The 13,952-nt window shown below is 37.9% G+C and overlaps 2 protein-coding genes across 3 annotated transcripts in view; one reads left to right on the top strand and one right to left on the bottom strand.

Annotated features, from left to right (window-relative positions):
• LOC134750693 (uncharacterized) overlaps nucleotides 1-13,952 on the top strand; it is a 28,779-nt gene that overhangs the window by 7,671 nt on the left and 7,156 nt on the right. The window contains exons 4-9 of the mRNA XM_063685929.1: nucleotides 7,811-7,897; nucleotides 8,733-8,909; nucleotides 9,627-9,838; nucleotides 10,283-10,473; nucleotides 10,737-10,741; nucleotides 13,424-13,722. Coding sequence (XP_063541999.1) covers nucleotides 7,811-7,897; nucleotides 8,733-8,909; nucleotides 9,627-9,838; nucleotides 10,283-10,473; nucleotides 10,737-10,741; nucleotides 13,424-13,722 — 971 coding nt within the window. The remainder of the gene's footprint in view (nucleotides 1-7,810; nucleotides 7,898-8,732; nucleotides 8,910-9,626; nucleotides 9,839-10,282; nucleotides 10,474-10,736; nucleotides 10,742-13,423; nucleotides 13,723-13,952) is intronic.
• Nucleotides 2,401-6,772, bottom strand: LOC134750712 (uncharacterized). 2 transcript variants are annotated; one of them, XM_063685943.1, is made up of 2 exons: nucleotides 5,869-6,772; nucleotides 2,401-3,067 (listed from the first exon to the last, which is right to left on the bottom strand). In XM_063685943.1, the coding sequence occupies exons 1-2, from the start codon at nucleotides 6,638-6,640 to the stop codon at nucleotides 3,054-3,056; spliced, it is 786 nt and encodes a 261-aa protein (XP_063542013.1). In that variant the 5' UTR covers nucleotides 6,641-6,772; the 3' UTR covers nucleotides 2,401-3,053. The 2 variants fall into 2 exon arrangements, with proteins under 2 accessions (XP_063542013.1, XP_063542014.1); XM_063685944.1 differs by having other exon boundaries at nucleotides 2,401-3,058.

Below are 13,952 nucleotides of genomic sequence, written 5' to 3'. Positions count from 1 at the left end.
CCCTAGCAGCGAATTCATACGCGTTAGCCCTCATTGAAGTGAAATAGAAAGATGCCCGCCATTTGCGAATTCGGTGTTCGCGGTAGATCCTACTACCAGTACTACCAGTTTGGCACTAACATTTTCGCTAGTGTGTGCGTATAGTAGATTGTTAACCAAGGGATGAAAGGCACTCATTTCTGGCATTTCTGCCGAGGTTTTTTGACGCTCTCACTGCGTTCGAGCGCCAATAGTCCGAGCCTGAATTGATGCCTTTCAAAAATGATGAGTTAAACACTACTTTTTATTTCGAATACGAGGAAAGGTAAATGCATGTGTTTTTTTTTAAACATGACTAAGTATAAATTCTTTATAGTATTTCTTGAGGGTACTTTCAATTAACAATTTAGGCAAAAGTATCGTTAAGTGAATGGGGAGTTAAATATTGGAAATTTTATAACAAATTCATTTGAACCCAAATTTCAATTGCTTATCTTAAAAGTAAAATAAAAAAATCGTACTTGTAACGTAAAATGCTCTAGTGCATCTTGCTCGTACTAGCATATTAGTGATTTTGTTGTTATTGTTATAAATTTCGTTTTGTTTACTTACTGGTATTTTTGTGTTGTCTATTCATGACAATATAGACAAAACACAGACGCTGTTTAAGATACAACGTAACGTACCTAGATCCTATTTAGACAAAATAAATAATAAACAATTACTAAACAGAAATTTTCCCTTAAGTTATTTAGGAGATAAGGTATATTATGCTGATACTACTTTGAAAAAAAAATATTCTTTTAAATTATTGTAAAAATCAAGGTGTAGAAAATATTGTCTTCGGTTACCGCGATAAACACGGGAAGGTGTAGAATTTAAAAAAGGTTAAGAATAATACAATTAAAATGGACGTAAAACTTAATTATTCACTTCATTCCTTTTTTATATCCGTAATATTATTATTCTTCAAAGTTTTACATCTTAATATTTTCAATATGTACCTAAGCCCTTATGCCCTCCATATACGTCGTAATTCAGGATATTGGTCAACAGACAGAAATTAGGGCAACCGAAGGTCTCTGGATAACCTCTGACACAACAATGTACACCAAGTATCATGTATCAAGGGGCCGGTTCAACTGATATGCGTGATGTTATGACGTGCATGACTCTTCTACACGTCATAGGTGCGAGAGGGATCGAGTTTTGACTTTCGATGTTAGTGGAAAGTTGTAGTTCCACGCCTGTCATACATACTATTTAAAAACATGACAATGATTAGTTACTATTTAAAAACATTGTTTTTGTCACTTGTATGAGAAAAAAAAAACTGAATTAGAGCTAGATTGCGTTGTGATACAATTTGTAATTTCTCGGCCAGATTCAAAAATAATATATTTATTACAAAAAAAAATATATAATGTATATACATATTACCTATGTCTTCTCTCGTATTTTATTTAACCAGTTTCTTCCTCTGAAAGCATAACTTTTCAAAAAATATGCTTTAGTAAAATGATTGCATTTTAGTTTAATATTTTCAATGGTACCTAATTTTGTATACTACGTAACACCATCTAAATTTGGTTTTCAGTAAAAAACGTTGTAAAAATGTTCTACTTGTTTCATAGTTCAAAAACCCCATCAATATTATCAACACTTATTGCAGCTGTTATCTGACGGTTTTTCATTACGAACATCAAAGCTATCTCGTAATCAGCAAATTTATACTTTGTTTTCGCGCATAGGAAGTAGGTACGAGGTACGAGTAATAAATAACATAGCTGTTAATAAACTCAAACGATGGATAAAATCAGTTAAGCTAACATATTGCACCGAACAGAACAGAGCAGAATAGAACGAATAGAATGAATAGAACAGAGTGAGGGAGTGTCGTTAGGTCATCCTATAAACGTCATACTTTAATAACATAACATCAATTAAACGAGGAATGCCTCAAACTTGAGACAAGCTACATTTAGATTCAATATAGATTATTATATTTACATAAGTGTATTAAGTATGTACTTACTGCCTTTTTTGTCCCTTCCGCAACCGCCACTCACTCTCATTTTTATTATTTAACGAATTGTTGTTTATTTTTATTTTTGCATCTTGTTTGTTTTAATTAATCTTGACGTGTCTTTTATTATTTGTTTTATACTGTGTTAGTATTCTTAGAACTGCACTAGTTCATGGCCCCGACGGAAGATCAGCGCTAGCCCAGCCAGGCTAGCACCATGCTGAGTCGGGACCATTTCGTGGCTTATATTATTTATGTTGTGTTTCCTATGTACGTGTTTTCCTCTTTTTTGCCACGAATAAACGCTATCTATCTGTCTATCTATCTATAATATACATAGATAGATAGATAGATAATAGTGTTGTATTTGGAAAGGGCACGAGTGAAACAACCGATGGCTATAGACACACTGCTTTAATACATGTACCAATGGAAGCGGGGAGGTGCGCTCACGCACACATACATAACAATCCTCCCCATAGTTTACAACTAGTCTAAATATAAGGATTACTTAAAATAGGGTTTATAATTAACTTGGGGACGGTTTCGTTTGACTCTGTCCTGGCCGACAGTAGTAGACGGGTTGGATACACCTGGATCATCTGACCCTTCCACTGGGGTGTCGTCCGACTCGGCGTCCTCGAACCGTTCCTGTGGGTCGTCGTTGGGCGGCGGCAAAGAACCGGTTAACTCTGCACCTTCTGCGCTTAGACCGACTACTTGGCCGCCTTCTCCTCCCCCACTATTTTGCACCTCGCTGCCGGTAGTAGTACCCGACGATGAAAGGGTTTGTTCTGATGAAAATAAATCTTCTAGAGAGATGTCATCTAGAAACGAACCGTCCTCTTGTCCCTTGTATAACATTATTTGGTCTTTATGTTTTTTATACTTATCTAAATGTTCACAATCTTGTACTAAATATACAACTTTTCCCAACTTTTCCCTAATTATACCCTTGCACCATGTAAACTTATTATTATTAAAGTTCTTTTTGTATAAAACTTTATCGCCTATATTAAATTCTTGTTTATTTTTTCCACTATACGCTTTACTCTGTAAACACTGTTGTTTTTTTACATAATTATCCAATGACGTGTGCGAGGAGGACGCAGTAGAAGGGTTAAGTATGTCAAGGCGTGTCCGAAGTTTACGGCCGAAAACTAACTGAGCAGGCGAGTGCCCCGTCGTGGAATGTATTGAATTCCTGTAGTCAAAAAGATATTTTTGTAACTTATTATTACAATCTTTAATATTTCGACTATTTATTAAACAGGATTTTATTCCCTTTTTGACTATTTTCACGGAAGCCTCGGCCTGCCCATTGCTAGCCGCGTGGTACGCCGGTGACGTCACCGGTGTTATGCCATTCAACAAACAGAACTCCTTAAACTCTTTTGACGTAAATGCGCACCCGTTGTCACTACCTATCACTTGCGGTAACCCAAACCTAGCCATAAACTCGTACAACTTTTCGCACACCGCCGACGTGTTAGTACCGCTTTTCATATTATACGCCTCAACCCATTTACTATGTGCATCTACGATCACTAAGTAGGTGTTGCCATTGATTGGGCCCAAAAAATCTAAATGGATTCTCGTAAAAGGATCCGGTGGGAATTTCCAAGGAGCTAAAGGTGCACGACTGGGAGCGGGCCTCAACTTAATACAAGTTTCACAAGAACCTATCATTTGTTCAATCTTTTCGTCGATCTTAGGGAACCAAAATTTGGACCGAGCCTCCGCTTTGGTTTTTACTATTCCTAAGTGAGAATTATGTAACTCAGATAACGCACGTGACTGCATAGTCGCAGGAATCACGACCTTATGGCCTCTCATCAAACAGCCGTTTTCATAAGATAACTGCAATCTACACTGGAAATACGGTTTTAACTTATCGTTATTAATTTTCTTGGGCCAGCCTTTACAAACGTAACCTACAACCTTACTTAAATCTGGGTCAATCTTTGTCTGATCACGCAACTCGTCCGTAGTTAACGGTAAGCATCCTTCGATAACAAAATTGATGTATGACGCGCGATCATCTGGTATTAACGGGTCTTGTCCCTCCCCGCGCGCGCGCCCCCGCTGTGGCCCTTCGCTGTTATCGCCGTCGTCAGGTAAACAAGCTCGAGACAGATAATCTGCGCTATTCATGGCACTCCGGATATATTCAATTTTATAATTATATGCGCTTAAGAAAATGGCATACCTTTGCAACCGATTAGCCGTAACTTCGGGAATGCCCTTATAAGGGCCGAAAATGGAGATTAGAGGTTTATGATCGGTTCGCAACGTAAAGGGCACCGACCTCCCAAATAGATATTGATGGTAGCGTTTAACTGCGAACACGATTGCCGTGGCTTCTTTTTGAAGTTGCGAATAATTTTTTTCTGCCGCGTTAAGAGTACGTGAAGCGAATGAAATAGGCCTTTCAGTGTTATCCGGCTGTATCTGGCTCAAAATAGCACCCAGGCCGTATGGTGATGCGTCAACGGTCAAAACTAGATTGGCATTTGGGTCAAAATGAGCTAAAACTTGATCCGAGGCTAGGCTTTTTTTTATTTTTTCAAATGCTTGATCATGCTCCTCTCTCCAACCCCACTTGACTCCTTTCTTCAACAAATCATACAATGGTGAAAGTATCATGGATGCCCCTTGCACAAAATTACGGTAGTAATTTACTAAACCTAAAAATGATTGTAATTTATTTACATTGGTCGGTACCGGCGCTTCCAAGATTGCTTTCACCTTGTCAGGTGATTTGTGAAGCCCGTTTTTATCAATTATATAGCCTAAGTATTGCACTTGCTCCTGAAAAAATACGCATTTTTCTTTTTGCAAGGTTAACCCTGCGTTTTCCAATCTTTTTAAAACCGCGTTTAATCTTTGCAAATGTTCGTTGTCGTCTTTACCGGTTATTAATATATCGTCCAGTAAACACAGTACTCCTTCCATACCGTTAAGCAAATTATCAATCGCGCGCTGAAATATGGCCGGAGCACTTGCTAACCCAAAAACTAAGCGTGTATAGAAAAATAAACCACGATGCGTATTTATGCAGGTAAGATGTTGAGACTCTGGCTTTAACTCAAGCTGAGTGTACGCGGAAGATAAGTCTAGCTTTGAGAACGTTTGTCCTCCGTGTAATTTAGTAAACAACTCTTTAATTGTGGGTAACGGATATTGTTCCACACACAGCTGCTTATTAATGCTGACCGAGTAATCCGCACAGATACGCATGGTGCCATTATTTTTTAACACCGGAACTATTGGAGATGCGTATTCCGAATACTCAACAGGCTTTAACACCCCTAGACTTACTAAGCGGTCTATTTCTTTATCTACTTTTCCTTTTAGAGCAAATGCTAACGATCGCGCCTTGAAAAAAACCGGTTTCGCGTCTGGTTTAAGCTGCAACCCTACTTTGTACTTATTAAATAGGCCTAAATCGTCTGAAAACACTGCTGGATAATTACTTTGCAATATTTCCATTTTATCTCGTTTTTGCGTACAGTAATTAACTGTTGTTGTCATTTCTAAGTTAAATGATGAAATGAAATCTCGACCTAAAATCGGCGGGCCACCATTGCGAATAATGTAAACATCAATCAGCTGTGTGCGCCCCGCGTATTCTATGGGCATTGGCGCCATACCTATGCAGGCCAGGTTACCGCCGTTATATGACGCCAGATTTTTCTTAGGCGCGCAACCCGTCACTTTAGAGAAATGCTTGTTGAATAGCCGCGGTGACATCGCCGTGACCGCTGCCCCGCTATCAATTTCAAACTGTAAGGGCACGCCTTGTACGGTTACCCATTCTAACATGGGTTCCCCCTTTATGGAACGAATATTAAACAACTTACCGTCGTCTCCCTCGCTCACGTCATTCGCCATAATGCACTTTACTGTTTTGCACATTTTTTTTAAATGGCCTTTACCGCGGCATTTCTTGCATCGATAATTAGAAAAACGACATTCGGCCGTCTTATGGTTTGAATAACCGCACACTGCACATTTCTCACGGGCCGAATCCTTGGTCTCGCTGGTGATCTTGAACAGCTGGTCACTCGTCGAGGCCGTTTGTCCCGCACCCGCCGACACCTCCCGCGCGCAGCGCACCGCGTTAGCCAACTCCACCGCCTTGGTAAGCGTCAGCTCCTTGAGGTCCTGCGTGAAAACCTTGTCCCGCTCCCGTCCCGGCAGCATGCCCATCATAAATCTGTCGCGAAGAACTTCCTCTACGTTTGTGAAGTCGCAATCCGCTGACAAACCACGTAGCCTTGCCGCCCATTGGGTATGCGTTTCTCCGTTTTGTTGAACGGCCGAATAGAATTTGTACCGTTCACTAAAACCAAACACCTTTGGAACAAAGTGGTTTTCCAACAACTTTAATACATCTTCGTATGGCACTTCTTCTATCTTCTTGGGCAACGCTAAATCCGCTGCGAGTTTGTAAGTACCGTCAATGAGTGTGCTAAGTAAAATCGCTCGCCTTTGTTCGCCTGTCGCGTCCGACGTCGCATTTATTTTATTTGCCACAAACCATTGCAATAAGCGAGATTTAAATGTTTTCCAGGTCTGCGAATGGTGATCAAATGTTGGCAAAATTCCGAAATGCGCACTGGACGTGGACATTTTTAATTTCGCGTAGGTAGATCGCCGCCAATGTTGTATTTGGAAAGGGCACGAGTGAAACAACCGATGGCTATAGACACACTGCTTTAATACATGTACCAATGGAAGCGGGGAGGTGCGCTCACGCACACATACATAACAATAGTTTATTCATCAATACATGGTAATAGATACATGTAGAATATACATCATGTACACAATATCTGTACTACTAACAAGTGCGACTAGTCAGGAAATACATAATATAAAGACATTAATTATGATATTACCACACTTGGTCACTGCGAATCCCATGCAGTTAGCTTGGGCCAACGCTACGTACTTTAATCATTTTGCTTATACAATAACAATATATATAACTACTATAGGTGCTATAGGAAAATATAATTAGTTTTAACTGATTTATTTTTAAGTAACGAGGTTATATTTTTTTGATAACGGTTTTACGAAACTCGTTATTTTTTATGGTTTCTACGTTATTAGGCTTATGTTAGTATAATTATTATACTAAATTTAATGAATATTAATATATATTTAAAAGCTATTAAGGTTAGTTGGTAGAGGCGTTAAATTGGCACACCTCCTTTTTTACTTATATTTTTTAAGGTTGAAAATGCAACTTTTCCGTTTTCGGTTTTGGTCTGACAATAAAGAACCTTTAAAGGGGCCCACTGACTATCAGTCCGCCGGACGATATCAGCCTGTCAGTTTGAACAAAAATTTGACAGTTCCGAACAACTGACCCTTTAGGTAAAATGTGTTTCTCATCATAATAACGTCCATCGATCTGTTTATGCAAGACCGTTTGGCATATTTATTGTTACATAGATAATTTTAACATGCATTGACGATGACAAATTTTATAAAGTATAGTCACGCTCCGTGGTTGTTGCGCCATTTAGGGTTCTAGCGAAATTGGACATTCCATAGCGTATGGTTAACAACCAATTTAGCTAGGACCCTAAATGGTTCAACAATCACGGAGCGTGACATATGTATAGGTAGTTGGTCAAACTAAATTGGCAGTAAATAAGACCAAAAAACCTATACTCATCCTTTTTTTTTTGGGTGCTAGTTCTAGACGTTCTAGTGAAGTAAGATAGTATGATTCTCTCTGTCTATGTTTGAAATGACACAGTCCTTTGACAAACTATATTTTTTCTATTGCAGGCACGGGATCTAACGCGTTGTTGTACAATGGAAAACAGCAGTATGGATGCGGTGGTTGGGGCTTTCTCTTAGGAGATGAAGGAGGAGGTTAATTAATTAATTTATTTATTTAAACTTTATTCCACATCAAAAAAGGTACAAATGGTATAGCATTTAAGCGATGAATCTTATATGCATAAGTAGCCCTAGCACGAGCTTGATACTAACCTGACATATTCGCTAGAACGTGCGTAATTGACTTTTTATTCATCTCGCTATACTTGTCCCTATATAGCAAGTACTTGTCCCGTAGCGAAACTTACCCGCATTGACCTTTTTGTAACTTTTCTAAACATCATCTTCCTCGCGTTGTCCCGGCATTTTGCCACGGCTCATGGGAGCCTGGGGTCCGCTTGGCAACTAATCCCAAGAATTGGCGTAGGCACTAGTTTTTACGAAAGCGACTGCCATCTGACCTTCCAATCCAGAGGGGAAACTAGGCCTTGTTGGGATTAGTCCGGTTTCCTCATGATGTTCTCCTTCACCGAAAAGCGACTGGTAAATCAAATTATATTTCGTACATAAGTTCACGACGAATTCATAAAAAATATTATGTAAGGGAAAGTAGAAGGAAGGCGAAAGAGAGGGAGACCAAGAAGAACATACATGGACCAACTTAAGGAAAAGATAAACGTCGTGTCGTATCAGGCGGTCAAACGAAAGGCTCAGGAAAGAGATACATGGAAATCGCTCCACCGACAAGAGCTAGGCTCTTAAATTAATGATGATGAAGTTCCGAAAAACTCATTGGTACGAGCTAGGCTTTGCTAGGGTTTGAACTTGAACCCGCGACCTCCGGATTGCAAGTCGCACGCTCTTACTGCTAGGCCACCAGCGGTTTTCTAAACTGTAACTTTTCTAAACAACTATTCTAATTTCTCAGCTTACTGGATAGCTCATCGTGCTGTAAAGACTATCTTTGACGAGGAAGATGGATTGCGTCCTTCACCACATCCAATACACGCCGTCTGGGAGGTCATCATGGAACACTTTGGGACAGAGAACAGAGTGGACCTACTGCCTCATGCTTATAAGAACTTTGATAAATCCAAGTTCGCTGGTGAGCTTAACTGACGTTATGTAGATTTTCATGTTTCATTTGATAATTTGTTTTAAAAATATTTTGGTTTATGAACATACATTTTTTAAATAATGAACAGAATCAGGCGGACTTGCGGAAATCCATATTAATTAATACAAAAATATTTCTTTGCTAATCCGGTAAAAGATAACCTGCCGGGCGTCAGACCGTCAACCTCCAGCATATCCTGAGGATGCCTCGTAGAGAGGCGAAACGTATCTAGTATTGTTCTTTTGGTGCTGGTTTGTTATATTTATTTGCGTCTTTATTTTTGCGGTGGGAGGGCGGGAACATAATACGCAAGTAAGTATAACGAGTTAGCACTGACTAACTAGCACGTTACCTTTTATCGGATTAGCAACGTAATATTTTTGTATTAATTAATACATTTTTGATTTGTAGTATCGCCATTTTATTAAATATCAATTGAATTATATTAAATAGGTTAGGTAGTTATTAAATACATAATTATGGCTTCGATAATTTTCTCAGAACGGTACGGATGTTTTACAAGAACCTCTTGTTTCGCCGTAATAGCAGGATGCTCTGAACATTTCAATTTAAAAAATTGGCGTTAAGGAAGGGTGAGACGGATGACATGAAAACGAAGTTCCCCTTGTTTTCTTATTGAGAATACTTTCGCGCTTCTTATAGCCACAATTTCCTGCTTAATCGTAAATAACTCTGATTTTTCAGGTTTAACTCAGAAACTCTCCCACCTCGCCCTCCGAGGCGACGCTCTATCCCGGCACCTATTCGCAGAAGCCGGCAGCGCACTCGCAGCACACGTGGCCGCACTTGTCCCAAAGACTAATGCGAGGCACGTCAGAGTCGTATGCGTTGGCTCTGTGTGGAACAGCTGGGAATTGTTGAAGCCTGGAGCGCTGAAAGAGCTTAATATTAGGAGGGTATGTGTTTTTTATATCCCAATTTATTTTATTATCACTGACTGATATTACAATTTTCTCTTGTTTTATTATAATAATAAAATAAGAAAGTTAGAAGAGTTTCTTACAAAATCAAGACCTTATTGGAATTTGTAAGGTTTCTTTGCAATGTATAACAAATTGTGACGGATAATACGATTAATACCGACGCGCGGTAATAATACGAGCTGTGATTAAAACCCACAACCCACAACAGAACTATCAGTTAGATAGTTGGAATCTACACGCCTTATCGCCAGGCCACCAGGACGCTCCAAAAATACATGTTTTTCTAAATCTGAAATTTTGATATTCCCCGCAAATTATTTATTACGTCATAGGTATTTAGTTTTATGTGTTGAGTTGCAATTTTGTGTTTAAATTTAAACTTTAAATCTCGCTCACCGTCTAACCTAATTTTTTCAGGTAAAACCCGAGCTAGAGCTCGTCAGACTCCGCGTCTCAAGCGCTATGGGCGCCGCGTGGCTAGCAGCAAAGCAGCTCGACTACGAGCTGCCCCGAGACGACGCGGCTTTCTGTGAGATCCTCTACACGTACACGCCCGAACACCACATGAATGGGAACGGGAAGGTGAATGGGACTATTGGGAACTGCGGGTGTCAGGATTGGATGAATTGGAGTTAGTTTTAGATCTGCCATAGTGAATGTCAGGTGAAAAGTGTAGTGTTGACGTACTATGCAATAGAGGCAAGAGTAATATTTGTGTCAAGATACATAAAAGCCTTTCTACAATACTAACTGCTAAGAGAATAAAAACGACGATGTGAAAATAAAATATTTTATTATGCACATCTTAGACAACTATGCAGCTTCTTGCAGGTTTAGATAATATGAAAAATTGTAATGTATCCTAATAAAGCTCGAGTTTTATAGAACGGGATCTAAGCAGTTTTGTCCACACAGCTATATATATTCCAAACAATCTTTTGATGTGTTTTAGTGTGTCAATGAGTAAAATGAATTTTATTGTTAGTTTTCATGGGGTAGTGATAGTTGTAATGTTTTAAATATCACACGCTCTTTTAACCAGAAGGTATCTATAGTTTGTCAAAGGACTGTCTCATTTCAAACATAGACAGAGAGAATCATACTATCTTCGTCTTACACTAGTACTAGCATCCAAAAGAAAGGGACCAGTATAATTTTCCTGGTTGTTACTGACTGACAAATTGGTTTGACCAACTGTAATTTATTATTCTTGTCCATAGTTGTTACATCGAGGTACAGATGCGTAGTGTGTAATTATTATCCATCATATTTTCACGGAAACTTATACGAACGTGTCCTGATATTTTAGTCAGTCTCGGTACAAAAAGTACTGACATTGACTGAGCTAGCATAACAAATACGAACGAGAAAATACGATGGAAAACAATTATGCACTACATCTGTAAATAAATACATTTTCGGACGTATACCCGGTTCCTTTTCATTTCCTGACAATAATTTAACTATATTTTTTTTGTTTTTTACGATTATTATTTATTATGCTTAGAATAAATTTAAAACTGGAAAAATTACTGCCTTGAGAGGCCGTGAGTTCAAGTCTCACCCAAGGCAGTAATTTTTCCACTTTTAAATTTATTCTAAGCTTAATAGCATCGATCGCAGACGTTTCTGCTTGTTAAAAAATATTTATTATGTTATTCACATGTTTGTTTGATTAAATTTGGTTACGCTCTTAAGGAAAGTTATTGTCGTGTATATATTATGATCCAGATAGAACTGGGACTAAGGGATGGAGGAAGAAGATAATTTATGATCTGAATTGATTAAGAAGGATCTGTTAAAAAATATAAATATATCTATACAAAATAAATCCCTAAATCAGTAATGTTTTAGTTGCAGGAATGTTTCGATATTTAGATAAATATGTAAACTAAGAAATACCTACCTGTCACAATATGTATAAATATAAATAATAATAGATAATAAGTTAGTATATACCTAGTTCCAAAAAACATATCCATAGAATACAATCGTTTTAGTAACAATAAGTGATTAAAAAGTGTAAATATAAGAAATTTTAATACGATTAAATTATTTTATATACAATTTCTTATTTATTCACCACTTTAACCTTAAACCTATTTAAATTAATTCCTTAACATACAACAATCTGATAATGTTATTACCGTCATTCCTACATTCATATCTAAAATAAATTGCAAACAGTAAAAACATTAAAACTTGTCGAATTGGAAAGACACTAAGATGCCTACAAACGTTTTATCTATTTCATAATAAATAATTTATAGATTAAATTTATTCAATAAATGTCAGCATAACAATAAAAAACAATTCAATAATAACTTAAGAGTTAAGACTAAACTTAAGCCTAGTAGCCTAGTTAGTAGGCCATAATAAATTAAGATGAAAGAGGACCCGTGCGGAATCGCCATTTCATACAAACGTAGTCCTTATTTTCCTCTCTGGATATTATTTTTGAAAACTTTTAGTAATGTCAATATCCAGGGAGGAAAATGGGGACTACGTTTGTATGGAAAAGCGGGCGTCCCCTTTCCTCTTAAATGTAAAGACCTTCTACAAACAGCGCCACCTCAGTTACAAAAAAGAAAATGTGTCAGAATCAGTAATAGTTAAATGTGTGCTCGCACTGTAATCTATCAGGAAGATGCTACACCAGTCTGTGTCGCCGCAACCTCCCACTGGATCATAATTATCTGTTATCCTATATGTTTGGCCTTAAAGGTAATAAATAATAAAATTAATTATATGGATTCGACTTTGAATTGAATTTTTAACTCAATATCTATTATGTATTTATGGATTTTGTATAACTATAATAATTGACGTAACGTGATACTTATAATAAATAATTAAATTAAGCTTTTGACTGGCTATAATATTATGACCTAAAAACGTGACACATTATCGCTTACAACAAGGACGCTCTGACAGGTTATTCGTATAGAGATGCAAGAAAATTTCAGCCTTATGGTAAGCGACAATGTGGTACCTTAAGATACTGTTACTTATTCTGTGCCTTAAGTGGTATTAAAGAGCTTATTACACTATCCTAAGTTAGTGACTTAACAAGAGGGACGACGCTATACGTGAGAAACGATAGAATGTATCTCTTATCGCGTCTCACGTATAGCGGCGTCCCTCTTGTTAGTCACTTATTTTAGCAGTGTAATAAGCCCTTAAGAACGACACAATGTAGAGCTAACTTAAGGTTTTAAGGCACTTTCCCTCCAGGGCCCAATTTTTTTTCCACACTGTAGACAACAGAATAACGACACGTTTCTTTGGATTTAACCGTTACCGTATTTTAAATAACCATCTCTTATTCACGCAAGCACTAGAAACGTCAGTTGTAACCAAACGCCAAACGTCAAGATTGACATTTTTGACAACTCACTTGCACAACAATGATTTCACGGAGATTGTTTTTCAAATATTTTACAATAAAATCACTAACCAACGCTAGCTATCGGTGCTCATGTCACGTAGTGCAATTCTCACAATACAATAAGCAATATGATAGTAGAAATAGGTATTTCAGTGGTGTTTTAGCGGTAGCAGCGGGCGTTGTAGGTTATGTATCTTTAAAGGAGCGAATTTCGGCCGCCACGGTCTCAAATAACGGTTTGCAAGGGAGAAGAGACAAGTTTAACTTTATTTCTGATGTGGTGGCTGTTTCGGCGCCGTCCGTGGTCTATATAGAGATAAAAGACAGTCGGCGTATGGACTTGTTTTCTGGAGAGCCTTTAACGTTGTCGAATGGTTCTGGGTTTATAGTGAAGGAGGATGGACTGATATTAACGAACGCTCATGTGGTCGTGAATAAGCCGAATGCTAGCGTGCGAGTAAAGCTGTCGGTAAGTGTTTTTATACATTGATTTGATGATGCAACCTTTTGTATGAAACATTCAACATTGAGCAACTGTATGCATTATTCAAACTGTAGGAAAACGGGCTGTTAGTTGGTTCAATTGACTAATTGAACCTACCAAAAATACATCTCACAAATACCATACTTTAACTGTACTTATGGTGAGATGTATTTTACCGGTCTTATTTATTGCTTACCACAACTACAAGACATTCT

Source organism: Cydia strobilella, chromosome 20 (assembly GCF_947568885.1).
Source record: "Cydia strobilella chromosome 20, ilCydStro3.1, whole genome shotgun sequence".
NCBI classification, from domain to species: Eukaryota; Metazoa; Arthropoda; class Insecta; order Lepidoptera; family Tortricidae; genus Cydia; species Cydia strobilella.
This window is presented reverse-complemented; position numbering and strand designations above follow the sequence as displayed.